General features: G+C 42.8%; 1 protein-coding gene across 2 annotated transcripts; it reads left to right on the top strand.

Annotated features, from left to right (window-relative positions):
- Positions 1-13,230: 13,230 nt before the first annotated feature.
- On the top strand, positions 13,231-20,562 carry LOC130120793 (sterile alpha motif domain-containing protein 9-like). 2 transcript variants are annotated; one of them, XM_056289540.1, is made up of 3 exons: positions 13,231-13,370; positions 14,525-14,595; positions 14,919-20,562. In XM_056289540.1, exons 2-3 carry the CDS (start codon positions 14,569-14,571, stop codon positions 19,443-19,445), a joined length of 4,554 nt encoding a protein of 1,517 aa, XP_056145515.1. In that variant the 5' UTR covers positions 13,231-13,370; positions 14,525-14,568; the 3' UTR covers positions 19,446-20,562. The 2 variants fall into 2 exon arrangements, with proteins under 2 accessions (XP_056145515.1, XP_056145516.1); XM_056289541.1 differs by having other exon boundaries at positions 13,264-13,374.
- Positions 20,563-21,875: the final 1,313 nt, after the last annotated feature.

Raw genomic sequence — 21,875 nt, forward strand, 5'->3', positions numbered from 1 at the left:
GTGTCCAGATTGAGGGGGCAATTATGGAGAAAGCTCTGTTGTCCAGGTCCAGTGCTTGGTCCTGAGTGGTGGAGACATGAGGTTGGCATCAGAGGAGCGGAGACTGTGAGAAGGAGTATGGTAGTGGAGCAGTGTGGAGTAGGTAGGTAGAAGGTCGGTGAGGTAAATTAAAATGAACAGCAGACATGGAAATGTAATGTTATATACAGAGGTATGTAGTTGTAATAAATGTTACATGTATCTGTACATAGCGCAGGAGTGGTATGGCAGAAAGTGAACAATGCAGAACAGTGTTGGACTTGTTACTCAAAAAATGTACTTTATTACTTATTACTCATTACCCTTTAAAAAGTAATACTATTACTTCACTTACTTCACTGCTTGTCTCCATGATATACAGATACGGATGACTAACAATTATCTGAAATTCAACAGTGGTAAAACTGAGTTTCTCCTCATTGGTATTAAATCTACACTCTTAAAAACTAATATTTGTTCACTCCCCATTGCTGGAGCCACCATACCTTGGCGTTATCCTAGGTAGTACCCTTTCTTTTTCCAGTCATATAAACAATATCTCCCGTATTGCATTTTTCCATCTACGAAACGGCTCCAGACTACGCCCTGCTTTAACACAACCTTCCACGAAGTCTTAGTCAATGCTTTGGTCACATCACACATTGGCTACTCCTGGCAGGCATCCCCAACAAACTAATTCACCAACTTCAACTCATCCAGAATTCTGCAGCATGGATTATTACACATTCAAAGTCCACTGACCATGTTTCTCCCCTGCTGATTCAATTACACTGGCTTCTTTTGTCATAGAGAATTAACTTTAAAATTTTATTATTAACATTCAAAGCTCTTCATAATCTATGCCCTGCTTATCTCACAGACCCCCTTCAGACTTACATGCCAACTCGCTCCCTGCGGTCTTCACCCACCTTTTTAAACTAGCATACTGTGAGAGCAATTCATATTTGATGTTTGCTTACTTTTAAACTTTGACCATGTGTGATCTATACCATGTTTAACAAGTCTTACATTTCTTAAGATGGATGCTTAAAGTCCATCTGTAACAGAACAAAGGTAGTCTTTTAAAGTGTCTTCTCCAGGTGCACAGATAAAGGCCTATTGTTAACTGTTGGTTGAAAGCAGAGGAATGTATGGGAAACTCACTGAGGAGCAAGTCTGTCCACAGTAATCGGAAACATGGCCTTGGTGGGATGAGAGCTGGAAGACATGAGATAAGGAGGTGAAGAACAGACAACTGCCCTATAAGACTGTACTGTATTAATCGGTGTGCATTCAAGCATCTAGGCTTGAGTGTGTCTGTTCATGAACATATATTAAAGTGTGACAATACTGTAAGAGATTTTTGTCTCACTCATTTAATTTCAGAGTGGAATTAAATAACTGCCACGACACATACTCACTAACAGCATCAAATTAATCTTTTTTTTAACTCCTGCTGATGTATGCTCTATTGCTTATTGTGTATTTTATTGGTGATTGTGCAGTTTTTTTACTGCTTTGTTTTATTGAATGTGATGTAAGGTGACTTTGAGAGTGTCATGAACGGTGCCTTTTAAATAAAATGTTTATTATTGTTACTCCCTGAGAAAAGTAGTTACTCTATTCATTATATTATTTTACCGTTACACCCTACAAAATTGGCAATTGCGTCCTTTCTCCTCAAAATTCAGATTTTGCTGTCATATTGGGTTATACAAATAAAACTGACTTGACGTGACTTGACCTCTGTGTGAATGTCAGGGTGATCGCCAGTAAGCGCAGCTAAGGCTTCAGACCTGTAGCATAGGCAGAAATCACAGTGTGGGTGGGCACAGAGAAAATCAGGTTGGCCTAGCCCGTCCAAGACCAATCATACTTAATAGGCTCTGAAATGCATATGTTAACCAAAATAGGCCATTATGACTATACTTGCCTGAATGCACCACAGTTTAATCATACAAGCATTATACATCATCAGAGGTAATGTTACAGGCACCAAGATGAACATTAACTGTGGTGTATGAAACACAAATACTGTTCTAAACTGTTTAAGTAGATAACTGGAAAGTGCACACGGCAGACTTATGACGGTAACGTAGTATATTTGTTATTACGCTGCAACAACCTAGCTATCCCGAGTAATGTAATTCCGACAACAGCCTGTCTCTTAGTTTATCAGGCACTACCACACGGTAACCCCATAATAAACAATCGTCCTCAATGCTAAGCTCTAATTTTCTCTGAAAATAAGGCTTCAGTGACTCATCCTGTACATGTTTAGGCCATCCAGTTAACACCAACTGTTTAACCACTCTTAACACAGGATCTCTGTCTGTTTCTTTGGTAAGTCTTCCAGGTAAGACACTCTGTAAATTGGGTTTGACACCACATCTACATCAGGCTTCACAAGTAATCTTGATAAAGCATCAGCATTGCTATGCTGCTCTGACTTTTTGTACTGGATTTCGTATGTATACGCTGCCAAAATTAGAGCCCACCTTTGTAATCTAGCGGCGGCCAGTGTTGGCACACCTGTTTTAGGCCCCAGAATTTTCAACAGTGGCTTGTGGTCTGTCAGTAACAAGAATTTCCTTCCATAAAGATACTCATGGAATTTCATAACTCCAAAAACAAGACCCAGTGCCTCTTTTTCCAGTTGAGAGTAATTCTGTTCTGTTTTAGTTAACATTCTGGATGCAAATGCGATAGGTCTCTCACTTCCATCTTTCATTTTGTGGCTGATTACAGCACCAACTCCATAAGGAGAAGCAACACATGCTAGTATGATATGTAACTGCATCAAAATGTACTAACACTTTATCTGACTGAAGAGACTTCTTTGCACTATCAAATGCACTTTGACATTTCTCTGACCATTCCCAGATTGCATCTTTATGCAGCAATGCTGTCATTGGCTGAATCAGAGTAGATAGATTAGGGATAAACGTTCCATAGTAGTTTAACAGAGCTAAGAATGACCTGAGTTCAGTTACATTTTTCGGAACTGGAGCCCTCTGAATAGCATCTGTCTTTTCCTTCAGTGGATGTATGCCCGTGGCATCAATGACATGCCCTAAGTATGAAACGCTGTTCTGCATGAATGCACACTTCTCTTTTTTAACCCTGAGATTGTAAGTTTCAAGTCTACTAAGCACCTCTTCCAAGTTAGTCAGGTGCCTTTCTGTATCTTTTCCAGTAATTAAGATGTCATCAAAATAACAGATGACCCCTTCCATGCCCTGAAGAACCTGATCCATAATCTTTTGAAAAATAGCAGGGGCGCTAGCAACACCGCAGGGTAACCTATTGTAGTGATACAACCCTCTGTGTGTGTTGATAGTTAGGTAATGTCTTGAATTGTCCTCTAACAGAACTTGCTGATAAGCCTGCGACAAGTCTAATTTGGTAAACTGCTGACCTCCTGCTAGTTTAGCAAATAAATCTTGGGTTTTGGGTAGTGGATACTGTTCCACATTCAACCATGGATTGATGGTGACCTTGTAGTCTCCACATATTCTCACACTGTCATCCTTTTTAGGCACACAAACTATTGGAGCTGCCCACTCACTGTAATTAATGGGTGAGATGACACCTTCAGCTTCCAATTTTGCCAGTTATCTCTCTACGGCTTCTCTTAATACATAAGGCACGTTTCTAGGCTTACAGAACTTGGGCACTGCATCTGGAACTACATGTAGTCTGGCTTCAATACCTTTTAACTTGCCTAGCTCAGGTTTGAACACTGATGCATGTCTGGCACACACATCATCCACTGTATCAGGAGCCACTCTGTTGACTCTTGACCAGTCTAGCTTTAATTGACTTATCCAGTCTCTGCCCATTAATGCAGGACCTCTTCCTTTCACGACTAGTAGTTCTAGCTTTTCTGAGCGTTCCTTGCATTTCACCTTTGCTGTGAATTTTCCTATCAATGGCAATGATTCCTCACTGTAGGTTTTCAGCACACAATTTGCAGGACTAAGTTTCACATCTTTAAACCTGCGTTTAAGTAGAGTTTCAGATATCACTGACACAGCTGCGCCAGTGTCTACCTCCATTTTCACCCTTGTACCATTTACACTGACATACACATAGTAAGGTTTCACAATGTCACCTTTACCCGTGTCCATTGCAAAAAGTTCGGCCCCTCCACTGTCCAATGTCTGACCAGTGTCAATGTTCTGTACAGCATCCACCATGCACCTTGTCGGCACACAGCAGTCGTCTCTGGCACTGCAGAGCTGAGGCTGGATAGGATCTCCATCTGCCCGAAGACTGTGAGCGTTGCTCTGGTCCACGTGCCGAGGAGCGTTGCAACCAAGTCTTCCCTGCTGCTTGATAGCGCTGGAATTTGTACATGTCCCGTGCTGGAGAGCGTGGCAACATTCCAAATGCCTGGTCCCTTTCGATGCCTTGCCATAGCTTCCTTCTTTAGGTGAACGGCATGCTTTTGCAATGTGTCCCTTTTTCTTGCACTGGTGACACTCTGCGTCCTTGAACCTGCATTCATCCGGTCTGTGGCCTTTTCCATTGCAGCGATAGCAGGGCTTTCCATTAGCTGTAGACTTTACCGTAGCCTCTCTATGCTTTAGGTTAGCCTTCTTTTCTACCACATTAGCTTTATAGCCTTTCTGTGCAAACTGTTGCGTACTGTTGCCTTTTGTTACCTCAAAAGAAAGCGCCATTTCAACTGCGAGCTGTAACGTTAAGTCTTTTGTGTGAGCAGCATTGAGTAACCGATCTCTTAGCTCACTGCTCTTAACTCCACAGACCAACCTATCACGCAGTGCTTCATCTAAAAATGTTCCAAATTTGCATGTGGCTGCTAACTTTCTCAAACTTGCAATGTACTCACTTATTGTTTCATTTTCCTTTTGGTTTCTTCCGTGAAACTTGCATCTCTCGGCAATGAAGTTGGTTTTCGGGATGTAGTGCTTTTCTAGCATTCCCACCAGTACTTCATATGTTTTACCCGATGGCTTATCTGGCGCACACAAATCCATCAGCAAGCTATGTGCCCTTTTTCCTACCACCGTAAGAAATACCGCTTTGGTTTTCTCATCTCGAGTGTCCAATCCATTTGCTGCGAAGTACTGCTCTAACCGCTGACGATAACTATCAAAACTTTCCTCACTTTCCTCGAAGTGGAAATCTTCTGGCTTACCGAATGCCATCTTCTGTTCGACGGTCCTTTCACTCACCGAACGTCTCTCTCTGGTTGTTCGTCGTTTACTTCTGCCTCGCTGGAGCTGCTTGACATGCTAACTCTGTGACTTCCAACTTAAACATCCCATCCTTGTCGCCAAACTGTGGTGTATGAAACACAAATACTGTTCTAAACTGTTTAAGTAGATAACTGGAAAGTGCACACGGCAGACTTATGACAGTAACGTAGTATATTTGTTATTACGCTGTAACTACCTAGCTATCCCGAGTAGAGCGGAGTACCAAGAGAACGCCCCGGTGGCGATTCTGCCTTATATACTCTTCAGGAACAACCAATAGCTGACCTCCACCTCATTCAGCACCAATCACGTTTGAATGTGCACATTCAAAACCAACCAACCAACCCACACTGGTTAATATTCTGTGTTGGGAACACCACATTAACAGCATCACATAGCCTGGCACGGTGCCCACATATTCACACACACACACACACACACACACACACACACACACACACACACACACACACACACACACACACAGCTGACAGATGCAACAGCATCATTAATCAAGCATATGGATAGAGGTATACTGGTAACAACATACTCGGTAACATTAAAGATGAAACTTGAACAGGGCCTCACATACCCCCTGCTACGGTCCTGCCGATGACAGTGGTGTCGTCTGCAAACTTAATAATGGTATTGGAGCTGTGTATGGCCACCCATTCATGCATGAACAGGGTGTATAGGAGGGGGCTAAGCACACAGCCCTGGGGGGCACCAGTGGGTGGTGCCCAAACTGCCCATCCTCACTATCTATGGTCTGTCCGTCAGGAAATCCAGGATCCAGCTGCACTGGGCGGTGTTGAGTACTAGATCTCTGAGCTTAGAGTGCACAATGGTATTGAACGCTGAGAATGAGAGTAAATATTGCTGCATAATGATGTATAATGCATAATGTTTCCCAATGTATTTCATAGCCACAATTAGAGAAACATTACCTCATTGCTGCATGTCATTGCAAAAACTTTCTTTTTCCAAAACATCACTTCATCTCTCAAACTTCTCTTCATAACAAACACATGAGTTGTCCAAGGGTGAATGTAAAGTTTTTCAACTGGCAATGCTCATGTGACCAGACGAGAATGAATGACATTCGAGCCAGGGGAGTTGGGAGTGGGAATGGTCACGTGGCCACAGTGGGCGCGGCCTCCACTCGCCGCCGGATCTACCGCATACGACCAATCTGGGCACGTGCCCCGGTGCCCCTGAGCGCAAAAGGGCCGGACCCTTCGTGATTTTTTTCAGGCTCCACAGAAATATGACACAAAGCTTGACCCATCATCTTAAGCTTGATAATTATCTAATCAGAATGAAATAAAAGCTGTTTCCATGAGAATTAAGTCTCGTGATTGATTGTTTTATTGGTGGGATGGCTGGGCAAGTGGTGACTGGTGAGCGAGCGGCAATGCATTGTATAGATTGGTTAATGGTCAAGGTGGGTGGGCATAGAGAGCAGGTGGCTTACATTGTACAGATTCAAGGTTAGTTTTTCTTAAGGCAAGGCAAGGTTAAAAACAGTGGAATTAATTTTTGCCTGACCCGCCATCAGTTGGGTTGTATCAGTGAGAAGTGTGCAGGAACGCTTGCAAGCAGCAGGAAATGGACGGCGTTAACCAAAAGCCCAGCTGGGCTGCCAAAAGAAAGAACAAAAGAAGAGAAGAAAGAGAAAGAAGCGGTCACAGTAAAAAAAGAAAAAGAAAAAAAGAAGTCATTTACAAATGTCTTTAAAAAAAAGCTAAACAAAGTGAAGAAGAGGGCATTCAGACGGAGGATGTCGAGCTAGCTAACCAGCTAGCGGTAACGTTAGCCTGGAAGTGTCTACCCAGTCGGTTGCAGCAATGCACAGCTGGATTTTGAGGACTTGATCACAGTTTGCAAAGAAAACGCCAAGAAAGAAGAATTTCTAAAGGTAATAACCATTTGAATTGGCTGTCAGTGCATTAAGCTGCATTATCTGTTGTGATTGTGTGTTGCTGTATATTTTGTGGATGAGTTTATTTGATATGATGTTTGCATAACGTGTATTGCATCACTGTGGTGTGATGCTGCTTTATTGTGTTGGAGTCCGTGTGTCAAGCTCATTATGGCTTTTGCAGTTCTGCGTGAAGTTGCCCAAGCTCATTTAGTGAGCCTTATTTTGAAACCCGCATTCAGCTGTGCTGTGTGATTACCTTAGGTTGGGGTTGCTGTATACCTATCCCTAGTATGTATCAGTAATAACTGGTGTGCTGTCAGGCTGGGTGGTTTTCAGCGAACACAAATTGTCTAGAGTCATACGCTGGCTTGAGATGATTGAATCCATTGTTTCCCTGTCTTGTAATGTGTGAGACAAATGGCAGTACTTGGTCTATTGAACTGTATAGACATACCTGCTCAGTTGGATTCAGCCTTTGACCCATAGGTGTGTGATTATGGTCTGGTGGATTTGACATGCCAGCTTGACTGGAAGCTCAAAATAATTAAGGTTGGGTCTAATGGCTGGGGTGGGTGGTATGGGGTGGACATGGTGAGTGTGCGCGCGAGCTCCAGTGACCCCAGGGGGTACTAATCCAGTACAGTACATTCAATGTCAACGAACAGTAAAAACAAAAAACGTGAAAGTCAAAACTCAACACCAAAATGTATTGTAACGTGCATGGATAAGTAGACACGTTTGTAATGTCCGTAGACGCCTTGTCTTACTGACATAAGAATAATTCAAGAACGAGCCGACTTCGTAGGTTCTTAACTGTGTAGCTTTTACTAGCGTTCATCCGACATACAACCTTCATAACATGCCTTTCTAACTTCCTGTATACGTCACACGCACTGCACGTACACCCGTGAGTAGGTCAAGTTAAACACGTGACCTTTCATTCATTACATCTCCCCCTCTAAGATTATTTTCTAAACATTTCTCTGAACATTTACTGCCAACAATTTTAACCTGTATATCACCCCCCTTTTCACAAAGAAATAAAAAATCTCCCACAGTACACAAGTCCATACGCCTCACAAATCCAGCCGGATTGCTGGCTTGCTCACCCTGCCAGAGCGAGTAACATATGGTGTGGAAGTTGGCATTTCTGCTGCTCGGGACTCATCCATGTTTCCACTCTCCCCTGGAGTGACATGGTCAGGATCCCTGCTGACAAAGGTGAGTGTTTTAGGTGTGGCCAACAGGTGGCGCCTGTTCCTTCTGTAATGTTCACCTTGAGCTGTCTCCACTATGTAGGATCTGGGAGTGGAGCTCTGACTGTGAACAACAGCTGGCATTGTCCATGTTTTCTGTCCATCAAGTTTGGTGAGTACTGCGTCACCCGAGTTCAGTGGGCGCAGTGTCCGCACGCCGTTCCTGCGGTCGTAGTAGAAAGCCTGCCTCGATTTGGCTGCGGCGTCAGCGGTTTTGATCAGTTCCTCTTTAGGCCAGGCCGGTTTCAGGTTATGCTGCAATGTGGGTAAGGTGGTTCTGAGTCTCCTACCCATGAGCAATTCCGCTGGACTGGCTCCAGTGGAAGAAGAGGGTGTAGCTCTGTATGTCAACAGGGCGAGGAGAGGGTCTTCCTGCCTTAATATGCTTTTGGCTATCTGAACAGCCCTCTCTGCCTGTCCATTACTCTGGGGGTAGTGTGGGCTTGAAGTCACATGGATGAAATCATAATCCTCACTGAACCTCCTCATCTCTTCTGAAACTAGCTGTGGCCCATTATCGCTAACTACAATTTCAGGGATACCAAAACGTGCAAATGTAGCCTTCAGCCTAGCTACAACCTGACTGCTAGTAGTTGTTGGTAGATTTAGGATCTCCAAAAACCTGGAATAATAGTCAGACACTATCAAGTAGTTTTGCTTTTTGTACTCACACAGGTCTATGCCAACTTTCTGCCATGGTCTGAATGGGAGCTCACTTGACATTAAAGGCTCTTTTCTCTGTGTGTTCTTGTGTTCTCTGCAGAATTGACATTGCTGTATCTTTGTTGTAATGTGCTCTGTCATTTTGGGCCACCACACTGACTGGCTAGCTCTCTCTCTGCACTTAACTATCCCCTGGTGCCCGTCGTGTATTCTGTCTAAGATCACCTCCCTCATCTCTGTGGGAATGACGATACGACTGCCTCTGATGACTAAACCATCTACCGCAGATAACTCCCCTCTCACCTGATAAAAGTCTCTGACTGTCTCCGGCACTTTATCGACATACGCAGGCCAGCCGTGTCTGATGAAGCCCAACACTGTCTGGAGCTGCAGATCCCCATCCGTGCTCTGTTTTATCTCCTGCATCCTTTGAGGTGTGGCAGGCACCTGGCACACGATGGCATCAATGTGCGCTGTAACATCATCATGAGAAGCACCATCTCCGTAGCGCTGCTCTGGGCCTCTGGAGAGTGCATCAGCCACAGCTAAAGTTTTGCCTGGTGCGTATTCAGCCACTGCATTGAAACGCATCAGCCTCATTAACAGTCTCTGGCACCTAATGGGCACATTATCCAAGTCTTTGCTGTTCATGAGAGGCACTAGTGGTTTATGATCGGTGACAAGTCTGAAATTGTCAAGCCCAAACAAGTACTTCTCGAACCTTTCACATGCCCAGACGCTGGCTAAGCACTCTTTCTCGATCTGTGCGTACCTTGTCTCTGCGTCACTCAGCCGTCGGGAGCAGTAGGCCACGGGCTTCCAGTGTTCCCCGTGCTGCTGGAGCAGAACGCCTCCCAGCCCGTAGCTGCTGGCATCTGCTGACACCACCGTAGCCTTAGTGACGTCATAAAAGGTGAGTACCGGGGCGGTGGCGAGTGCTGCTTTAAGGTCTTGGAATGCTGTGTTCTGTGCAGGTCCCCACAGCCACTCTGTCGTTGCTTTAAGCAGTCCATAAAGCGGCTGACCTACAGTGGACAGCTCTGGGACGTATTTTGCCAAATAGTTCACCATCCCGAGGAACCTCTTGAGTTCCGTCACGTTCTGGGGCTGAGGAAAGTTCTCTATTCCGGCCACTTTGTCCGGGTCAGGTCTGATGCCTGCCTCGTTGATGATATGACCAAGGAAGCGGACTTGTTTCTGTTTGAACTTGCATTTCGCTTGGTTCAGTTTGAGACCTGCTGTTTCAATGACCCCCAGCGCCTCTGCTAGGCGCCGATTTCCTCAGTCTCTCCATGTATAAGGATGTCATCCATGTACACCTCTGTGCCCTCTAGCCCGGTCAGAGTTTCCGCCATCTTTCTCTGGAAAATCTCTGGAGCACTCGTTATACCAAATGGAAGGCGGCAGAAAGCATACCTCCCAAATGGGGTGATGAAAGTGGTGAGCCCCCTGCTGTCTTCATGCAAGGGGATCTGGTAAAACCCACTTGCTGCATCCAACGTTGTGAAGAACTTTGACCCTGCGAGCCTTGGCATTATTTCCTCCATAGTGGGCAGCACGTATTTCTCACGTTTCACCGCTCGATTCAGCCTCCTGAGGTCAGCGCAGCAGCGAACCTCTTTCTTGTTCGGTTTCAGCACCGGCACCATAGCGGCGCACCATTCTGTGGGCTGAGTCACTTTTTCAATAATGCCCTCATTTTCCATGCGCTGCAGTTCTTTCTTAACCAGTGGTACAAGTGGCAGCGGTATCCGTCTGACTGTATGCACCGCGTATGGCTGGGCACCCTCCACCAGAGCTATTTTCACTGGGTCTGTTTTCAGCAGTCCACTTGAACCGAAAACTCCACTGACCTCATTCATCCGCTTCACTAGACCCATCTCCACTGCCTCTGGACGACTCAGCAGACAGCTGCCTCTCCCCTTGATCACATACACTGGAAAGGAGTATTGTTTCTCCTTGTAGTTGGTTGTGGCTTGAAACTGTCCTATGCAGCTGATGTTTCCACCTTGGCTTATGAAGCATGTGTCAGGAGGTCCCAGTTTTATGTTTGGCTTCAGCTTTTTAAATGTCCCTTGGTTGATAACAGTAGCGTCAGCCCCCGTGTCAATTTTAAAGGTTATTGGTACATCACTTACTGTTAAACTAACAGTCCAATCTTCCTGACTGCTCTCTTTGCCAACTTCTCCCAGAAAGTACAGCTGTTTAACCTCTTCAGTGACTTCTCTCACCGCTTTAGAGTGACATACACGCTCCCAATGTCCCTTTTTATGACACTTGTTGCACTTACTGTTCGTTGCAGGACACTTCCGCTCATCGGTGTGCTGCGTCTTGCCGCACCTCCCGCATTCATCTACTTTGTTGGTTGCAGGACTGCTGCCACCATGACGCTGTCCGCCCTTTTTGTTTTGGCGTCCGTCCCGCCGTCGGACAACATTGACGTTAGCCAGCTGGGCCTCTGGTTGGTTAGCTTGGAGGCTGAGCTGCTTTGTTATTGCCTCCGCCTGGCGCACTTGTTCAATGACTTTCACCAGAGTAAGGTCCGCTGTGAGCTGGAACTGACGGGAGAGCACTTTGTCTTTTATGCCCACTACCAGACGATCTCTGATATGTTCATCCCTCTTGTCCCCAAACTCAGTGTTCAGACAGCTCATACAATGTCCGGATGTACATCTCCGCTGTCTCTCCTGGCTGCTGGCTACGTTGATAGAAGCACGCCCTCTCATGTATGATGTTACGGCGGGGAATAAAGTAGTCGTCGAACTTTTTCAGTACGATATCATAGTCCACTTTATCACCCTCCGCCGCGAAGTCAAACGAGCTGAATATCTTTTCAGCCTCGCTGCCCATTGCATAAATCAGCGAACTCACTTGAATCTCCCCGTCGTCTTTATCCAGCTTTGTCGCGAGCCTGAAGCGCGAAAACCGTTGTCTCCACTCCGGCCATTCAACGGGGCAGTCAAACTTGAATTCACTCGGCGGATTAAACTTCGGCATGACCGCTCGTGTTCAGATACACAGACTATTCTGACACCATGTACTGTCCGTAGACGCCTTGTCTTACTGACATAAGAATAATTCAAGAACGAGCCGACTTCGTAGGTTCTTAACTGTGTAGCTTTTACTAGCGTTCATCCGACATACAACCTTCATAACATGCCTTTCTAACTTCCTGTATACGTCACACGCACTGCACGTACACCCGTGAGTAGGTCAAGTTAAACACGTGACCTTTCATTCATTACAACGTTGGTCCTTGATTAACGGGTCGGACCCTTTAGTCGACTGGTTAACGTTGTCGCTTGCGGTGCAGGAGATACAGGTTCGCGTCCCGGCTGTGGCGGCGGTATCTCGGACTGCCCCCCGAATTCGCTACAGTATTATCTTATTTTTGTTCATGAACATGAAGTCAACTGTCTGTCATTAGGAAAACGAAACACAATGACTGTGTTGTATGTAACACGTTTGTAAGTCATTATCCGCTTCATAAAACTAATTGTACTGTCTTCGTTTGTGTAAGTGCGGTGCCTGTCACGTCTGTCTGCGCCTCGCGACTACAACTATCTATGCGTCGGCGGCGCCATGCGTAGTTATCATTCGCGGCTCTACTGTACACAGCTAAAAAACTACAACAGCCAGAATTCAAGTAGGCTACGGACGTAACAGTGTCCATATTTGGACAAAACTAAAATATTTCACCACGATCCGTACTTGATGTTTTGTTAGGCTATGACTAATCAAAATTTGGGTCTAGTCTTAAATTTCGGGAAAACCGCTCGTAATCCGGGAATCTTTCGAATTCTTCGGACGTCTTGTTAATTTAATGTGTGTGCGCGCGCGTGTTTATTACTTTATTCTATATTTATCCGATTATGTATCCATTTATTTGTACATCCATTCATTTATTTATCTTTTTTTGGGGGGGGGTCAACTTGTCCCGAGTTTATTTATACCGTTTTTTTTCTTTCTTTCCTTTCGATGTATAACTGTCCTATTCATGCAAGGCTATCAAACGCCAAAAATATATTTTAAAATATAATTTGAGTACTCCGAGATGGGGACTCGGTTTAAACTGCGGAGGACCGGACGTGTCGTCTGCCTTTTTAGGTTTCGTTTCACTTGAATCGAGGAAATCAGATACCCGCTTCTCGCCTCAAGCCCCTCCGTCAACATACAGTACAATTTGAGTTTCTTCTTCCTAACAAGCATCGGCTCGGCTTCGCAGGATGTACTCGACGCACGCACGAAGAGAATTCCTGTATGCGACAACGATACTCGACTAATGTGAGTAAGTGTTTTATTTAATCATAGATAAAAATTCTGTTTTGCATGTTAGGAACACGTTGCTTGGACAAGTTTGTGAAGAAGGTTAGGAGAAAGGCGCAGGTTGCAGTCAAGATTGGATTTGCCCACCATGGCCAAAACTGTATAGTCTAGAAGCATATTGGGCTACTAACATGTGTAACGTAATGGAGAGTTATTGATTTGTCTGAACATAGTTGACACAATGCTTGCACTGGCTTTCCTGCATTTTATTGGCTCTTCTAGCCAGTTTAGGCTACCGAGGCTTCTATAGCAATGGTCTATTGATGTCCAATTGTAGATCCATTATTGCCCACAAGTAGGGCATGTAGTTCAGATATTACCAAACCTCTTCTGGAAGCAACACAATGACGGTGTGACGATAAGCAAAAAAAACAAAACTTAACTCACCCAAATTATCTAGTCCAGCATCTGTACATGACCAAATAAATAAATAGATGGATAGATAATTAATAAATAGATATTTCTAGTATTTCAATTATATGTATGTTTTACTTGCTCTATATCATAATCTCTTGCATGACCTGCTCATGCTGGCAATTGTTTCTATCCTGATGTTTTACAAATTTCGATATGTTCATATGTTTACATACAAACTCTTTATATGGTTGTATGTCACAGTGTCAATCTAAAGTGTTTGCGCTGAAACATGTTTTTAAATTATCCCCTAAACATTCCTCAAATTTGCATTGAGATTACAACTAGCCTTACACGCCCTTCCTGGTTTCATTGCATAACTGGCTTCATTGGGCATCAGATGACACACTTGTGAAGTCACCAGCTTCCTCATACACACCTTGTGCTGCTGTAAAAATTCAGTCATTGGGAACTCACAATGATGCCTGATTGTTTATGGGAAAACAAAGACATGTTGCACAGCTGCAGAATGAACATTATTTGAATTACATCTTTATGACACAGGTTTCCAAAAAGCTCAATTTAGAGCACAAGTCTTCATTTGACGAAACCAAATTACTGTGACTGTAATCCACCCTGATTTCAGGATAGATCTGCTTCTATACCCCATATATATGGAAAGGTCAAGAAAAAGGTTTGTATATTCATACATATATTTATGCATGCGCGTAATTTAAAATGTTTTAACTCATTTTCAGCTTTGGCGAGGGTCTGAAGTTGTGATCTAAAGTGAGCACAGGCTATGATGGCAGCTCAAAGTGAAGTTAAGGTAAAATATCTTTTTAACTTTTTATCACCTCAGTGACAGCAGATTTACAATATTTTAATCCAGTGGTTCGCAATCCGGTTCTCTGGTACCAGCAATACTGCTGGTTTTCTATTCTACCAGGAAGTTCATTATAGTCACCTGTTATTCCAGGTCTAAAACCTACCTGGTTGGAGGCTAGAATAAATGCAACAACAGATGAATATAATGAACTACCCGGTGGAATAGAAAACCACCATTACTGCGTGTACCAGAGGACCTTATTGAGAACTACTGGTTCAATCTGTAAAAATGTGAAGTGAATAAAATGAAACTGTTTATTTTAGAAAGAAGAGGATGACTTGTCAGCTGACATCAAGGACTGGACTAAACATCATGTCAGACAATGGGCTCTCACAAAAGTACGTGTGGATGCCAAATTTGCCAATATCCTTTTCGAACAGGACATTGGTGGCGCTAGTCTTTTACTCTTGGATAAAGCTGATCTTCAAGGTCTTGGTATAACATTTGGACCTGTAAAACTGCTAATTTCTGCCAGAGATGAGCTGTTGAAACTGAGACAAGAACTAGTGACAAGTACCAGAAGTGAGTCCAGGAAAACTTGCAAGCCCTATCCATTCTATAGATATCATGACACATGTAGATACATAGAGGAGTACATTCTTGATGTTACAGAGTCAGGTGCCTCAGACTATATAGAACCCTGCCATGAATATAAAGCTTTCATCCACACATCAGCTGAAAATGAGATGAATAAGTTCACACAAGAAGTTATTCGCTTTGCTGCTGCCTGCATGAATAGCCGTACCAATGGCACTATACATTTCGGAGTAGGTGACCAGCCAGATTTCACTCATGGTCAAGTGTTGGGAGTGATCGCAAGGGATAAAGAGGCCTTTCAAAATGCCCTTAAACATGCCATTGATGGTCATTTTGAATACAAACACATTCCGGCGGCAAAAATTTGCATCAAGCCCGTACGATTTGTTGGGGTTCTTAATCAGGATAGGACATCATCAGAGAAGTGTGTGATAGAAGTGGATGTAGTGCCTGACTCTGTGATCTGTAAAGAGAACATTTACCACGTTCTCCCCGTGGACAACAGGAAAGCAAAGAAGTCCAAGGGCAAGGAAGCCGAAGGAACTGAATTGAAGCCGTCAAAGCAGTTCTTCATTCGCGATGGTAGTAGTTGCAGGAACCTTCTTGCACCAACTACTTTTGCAAAACCTAAGGAGGAGTACAACAGATTTTCTAACAGTTTGCCAGAGGTATTACAACTCCGAAAACAAGCAGAGGAAAAGCACCTCAGAGAGGTCAAAAGGAGCCATCAAGGCTCTAGACTTAGTCAGATGATCACTGGTGGGTCCCATTCATTAGATAAGTCACACTTTGAGCGGTATTTAATAGTAACTAACAAATCACATCCAATCCAGTTAGAGTCACTTGCATTTCTTCAAGAGCTAAATCCAACAGCTGTTTTGGACTTGGACCCGGAATCTAAAGAAAATGGATTGCAAAAACACTTTGAAGAGCAGTGCACTGTCCATTCACCAGCACAGTATAAAATAACAGACACTGTGGAAGTCATTGCAGGCAAGTTAGAATTAACTAGGAATACCAGCTGGGTGTTCTGCAACGGAGGTGCCAATGATGAGAAACCCTCAGAAATGGAGACCTGGTTGATAGACAAGGGAGCCTCAGTTCGAGATGTGATTTCATTCTTGTGTCGGAAAGATATTCTTCCACAGAAGAGATTTCTTGTCGTTTTCTTACTTCTGTCAACTGTGAGTGAGAAAATGGACCCTCTCTTAGAGACTTTTGCCATGTTTTGGCAGGAGCTGAAGGGCACTGAACAAATTCTTTGTATCTGTGAAAACGACAAAGCTTTTACCTGCTGGAAGGACCTGATTAAGGCTCGTTATGAAATCGACATTTCTGGAAGATGCATTTATGAACTCAGTTTTTCAGAGGTCAATGGCACCATCCTTAGTCTTCTGTCAGAAAACCGAAGAGCTAGTCGTTTCCTCCCCTGCAACGGAGAAAGCAGAGTGCTGCTTGAAAGGAGAGTGGAGATGAGCTTGAATACCTTAAATGTCCTTTGTGTGAACCAGTGTGAGGGAGGGAGTGAGGACAAAGCTGTCATAGAGGAGAACTTCTACAAAGGAGGAAAAGTGTCATGGTGGAACTTCTACTTCTCTGACCAGCCAGGATCCTCACCATTTATTAAACGAGACAAGTTTGACTTCATCATCAACATTGTGATACCAGATTTGTGCTCCTTGACGACAGCATGTGTTTCTTTTAACCTGATGCATGTGCCTGGATGTGGTGGAACAACTTTAGCCATGCACATTCTATGGACTTCAAAGGAAAAATTTCGTTGTGCTGTTTTAGAAGACAGCAACGCTGACTTGGCTAAAGTTGCTGACCATGTTGTCAAATTGCTGATGCATGACCATAACGAGCAGTTACCTCAGATTCCTGTTCTGCTTATGATAGATGATTTTGAGGATATTGAAAAAGTGTATGAGTTGCAGCAGCTCATTGAAAAGCAGTGTGTGAAGAAGGACATTCAGTCCAGGTCTCCACAGGTAATTCTACTGAATTGCATGAGGTCAGAATCAACTTCTGAACCAGATGAAAAACTAGGGGGCTCTGTGTTCCTTGGCAACAAACTCTCTGAAAAGGAGCAGAAACAGTTTGAGCAAAAACTAGTGGAAATAGAGAAGGTGTATAAGAAGAATGCTGAGACATTTTATGGTTTTATGATAATGAAGAGCAACTTTTTGCCAGAGTATGTTAAGGGTGTGGCTCACAACACCCTGAAGAGCTTCAGTTTTGATCAAAAACATGCACAGCTCATTGCTGTCTTAGCTCTGCTGAATGTCTACTGCAAGGGTGCCTCACTCTCTGTTTCTCTATGTGAAGAATATCTGGATATCCTTCCAAAGCCATATTGCGGATCTGTCAGAGTAGAAGATGAATTTGGGAAGTTTTCCACTCTTATTACCAGCATCTTAGTTCAGGGTATGGTACTATTCAAAGCTGTGAAAATGATCCATTCAAGCATTGCTTACCATTGTTTGCAGGAGCTAACAACAACACACCATGTGAAAAAGGCTGACATAATTAACCTGCTCTTAACCACAGACAAGTTTTTTGAGTCCACTCAAGGCAAACACACACTCATGCAGGATGTTCGTAACATATTGGTGAAGAGACATTACTCAGTTAGTGAGGAATCTCTGTTCTCTCCACTGATTCAGGATATTGCAAATGAAACTGAAGGATTGGAGGAGTTTGTGCTGCAGAATGCATCTAAAAGATATGAAACAGACTCCATCATCTCTCAGTTATTAGCCAGGTACTATTACCTTAAGAAGAAGCATTTCCAAGAGGCAAAAACTTGGGCATTGAAAGCAAAAGAGCTCTCTAGAGAGAGCTCATACATTACAGATACATCAGCTCAAGTTATCAAGCATGAGCTAAGGAGTGCAATTGCAAATAAAGAGAACCCTATTGAACCTGAGAAATTACAAAGATTTCTCAAATTGGCCCAATCAGCAATCGAAGTCTTCCAGGAAGTGCACAGCCTTGCAAAGAAGGAGTCAGTGCAGCGCTTTCAGACCAGAATGGACAAATGCCCTCTCAATACGGCAGGATGCCTGGGGGAAATTCAAGTAGCAGGACTTGTCATACAAATATTGGAAAGAACACCCATATTTTCCGCTGACAATCTTCATCATGACATAATGAGCGCTGTTCTCTCTGACAGAATGAATTTACGGGATTTAGAGAAAAGTGACCCCAAACGTAGTAAACACAAAATGTACTACTCCATCCTAGGACAGTTTGATGATCTGCTTTACAAAATCAGAATGAGGATGAAAATGAACTTTGACTTTCTCGAAAATTTCTACGTCAACCTGAGCTCCAGGTTTGGAATCAGAGACATTCGTGAGCAAGTGGCCCAGAAGGAACTCTTCAGATGTTTTAAACAATATGCTGACCTCTTCTGTCAGTCCAAAGCTCAGTTGAGGAACAAAGGCATGATGAACACCATGCTGCAAGTTATTCTTGCAAGGCAATACCTTGAGATGCGAAAAGCTGATACTCACTCTGGGATTCTAAATTATCTCTTACTTGCCATCCCCAGTGACGTGATGGAGAAGATTTCCAAACAGTATGAATGTGTTCTTCAAAATGCTGTTGATTTGACTTTGAAGGAGAAGATCAACGTCATCTATGTCAATGTTGTGCTGTGTTGCAAAAAACCTGGATCGAGGCTCTTTATGCCTTACAGGAAAACCCTTGAATTCCTGTGCCGACTTCTTCAAGAAAAAATTCCATTAGATGATAACTTGGCATTGTATTTTATCGCAGTTGGACTTTTGTGGCCTCAGAAACACTCAGAAATAACACAACAGCCTGCAGAGTGTAAACGTTTGGGACATTTTGTATCGCTATTGAGAACTGCATATAATGCAGTGATGAAGGAAGTTTGTAATGGCAAGAGGCCTTTTGTCCATTTCTTGCTGGGGAAGAAGCAGGGTTATGAGCGACTAATACCCCTTGGAGAAATTGAGAAGATCTATAGTGCTGGGCAGGAGCAAATTTCCTCACTTTGGGAAAATGGCAAAATATGGAAAGATAAGATTGTACAAGAACTCCTTTGCAGAGTAACAGGAGAGGTGAGGAACAACGTTTTGGTGCCATACACCATTTTCCCAGATCTGAAGATCGAAGTCATTCCATTGTTTCGCAGCCAGATCAGTGGACGAGCAAGTGGCTCGAAAGTGTCATTCTTCGTTGGTTTCTCAATGAAAGGCCCAGTTGCCATTGACATTGACTAAATCATTGGAGAAGGCTGTTGCAAGATGTTGAGGCCCATGATAGTGGGGGGAAAATGATTTAGGCCACCATGTGTCATTATGCATGCTCAGTAATCCAGAAGAAGATCACAAAAAGTTGAATCAGTTCATCTGGACACTTTTATTGAGAGAGAAATGTTTCCTCACTCATCTAAGTGATTTAGGCCACCATTTTACCCATATGTATTTCACTCTATGAATATCTATATTACTAAAAAAGTCGTTTTCTTGTCAAGTCACATTTTTATCTTCATTTTAATTCATATCCTTTGAATCAAGGCAGTGAGAGGCATAATCATGGATTTTGTTGGGTTGCTTTGATTTTTTTTTTTAACTTTAAACCTCTTGTACCAAATCAAGGCTATGTAAATAGAAAACATTTTTAAAGGATCCACTAAGATTTGTCTGTGTCTAGATCGAGGTCAAGGTTTAACCTCTTATTGCTTCTATAAGAAATGATGTGATGATGGAAATGTTACTAATGCCTTCTGTCTGTGTGTTTTCAAATACAGTGTGTCTAGTCAAGTCATGCTGACCAACACACACTGACACTGATTCCTATTCATTATGTTGTTGGTTTTAATTATGTTCAAGTATTTTTTTGTTACAGATTTACCTTTTGAGAGATGATAGTGTACTGTAACATAAAACATAGAAAAGTATGCCTGTTATTGACGATTCATCCATTGTCAGCACGCTTGCAAATATTGTTCTTAGTAGTACTTTAGCAATTTAGGGTTATGTGTATTTGCATTTTTTTCCCCGTGTTTTTCACTCCAGGAGTTTAAATATCAGCACCAGCAAGTTGCTATCTTATTAGGGAACACATTTTAGTCTTAAACCATGATCTTTGAATCAGGCAAGGCAAAACAAAAGGTATGAGGGTGATTTAATTTTTTTTTTATACACACTTTAAACCTCTTAATTTACATGTTAGTTTAGACAGAAAGTGTTAAAGATTCAAGAAACCCTCCTCTTTTTATTCGTAAATGACATGTCATGTAACAAAAGGGGATGTTGATGATGCCTTTCAATGATGTACTGTATCGTAACTTCATCGTGACCAGCACAAACTTTGACTAAAATAAAATTATGTGCATCAACAGTTTTGCAAGTGTTTTACTTTTGAGTGAAGATGGGCTTTAACTCATATCAATTTGTAAGAATTTGTAGTAGTTAGTTTGTAGAGGTTGGCTGCAGATGACACAAATACTGTTGTGTAGCTGGTCCACTTGGCCTATAAAGGCTCAAGAGGTGAGCTTTCTCTTTGATATGCGTGTGCAGGAAACAGCAAGAGGAAGGACTACAGACAAGTCCACATGAGATATCAATGTGATAAAACAATCTGTCATGCCAGATGGAGGTGGGGGCTTCTGCTTACCTCATCTCTGTAGTATGTGAATATTGTGGAAGAGAGAGGCTGGTTTAAAGCAATAATACAGAAAAACAAGGGATTCACTGAAGTCAGTTGCCACCAGAAAATCTGAAACCTTTAATGTAAAGCTGTCACTCGAATCAAGGACACAACATAGGATAACCAAACTTGAAATCTGTAATGTCCAAAAATATTTAAGCAAAGAGCAGTAAGTAACCTGTTAGGCAAAACGTAAACACTTTTAAAACTCATTATGTTAATCAGATGATAATAAGACGGTGGCATCAGTATGCTGGTAGAAAATTACAAAAAATACAAATAAAAAAAAGTGATGTTTTACAGCTACTGAACATCACAAAAGCATACAATTCTCAGATAGAGTACTCTCAACGGTTTGGCGTGGAATGTCCCTTGTCCAAATAAAGGTGCTATACTAAAATTTAACACAAGAGGGCGTCTCAAGGTCGAAGACCACAATGAAGTTTGGGTTGTGAGGTCGAATAAAGCAAAGTTTTCTCATTAATTGAATTAGATTATTATGATGACCTGCAGTATGAAATTGTATAGCGTACAGTAAGGATATACCTTAGAAGGGGCCCCAAACAAAAAAGAATTCCCACTGGGGCAGTGGAAAAACTTAAGTCATAAGGGAGCTGCAGCCTGTCCTATGCTGATGGGAATCAGAGGATTAAAAGGCAGTTTTAAACGTAGGGACACCATATACAGAGGATGCCCTAGTGATAAAAAGACAGGTCAAGATGGACACCATCTTAAAATGGTTGTCATGGTGACCAGATTAGGCTGTTTTTGATTCGGCTTTGATGGTTTATGTTATCAACCAACTTGATTTTAGCAGGTCAGCTTGTACTGGCAAGAGACCAGCATATAACCACAGAAGACCAAAAACACCATAAACAGGGTTTAGCTATATTTTTCAGCAAGGTGGGGATGTGTATTTTCTAATCTTTTTTTTTCTTTCTTCCATTTTTACTTTACTTTCCCTCACCTGTCAGAGTAATAGGCAAGCTTTGGATGTT

The sequence above is a fragment of the Lampris incognitus genome, chromosome 11 (genome assembly GCF_029633865.1).
Source record: "Lampris incognitus isolate fLamInc1 chromosome 11, fLamInc1.hap2, whole genome shotgun sequence".
NCBI lineage: Eukaryota > Metazoa > Chordata > Actinopteri > Lampriformes > Lampridae > Lampris > Lampris incognitus.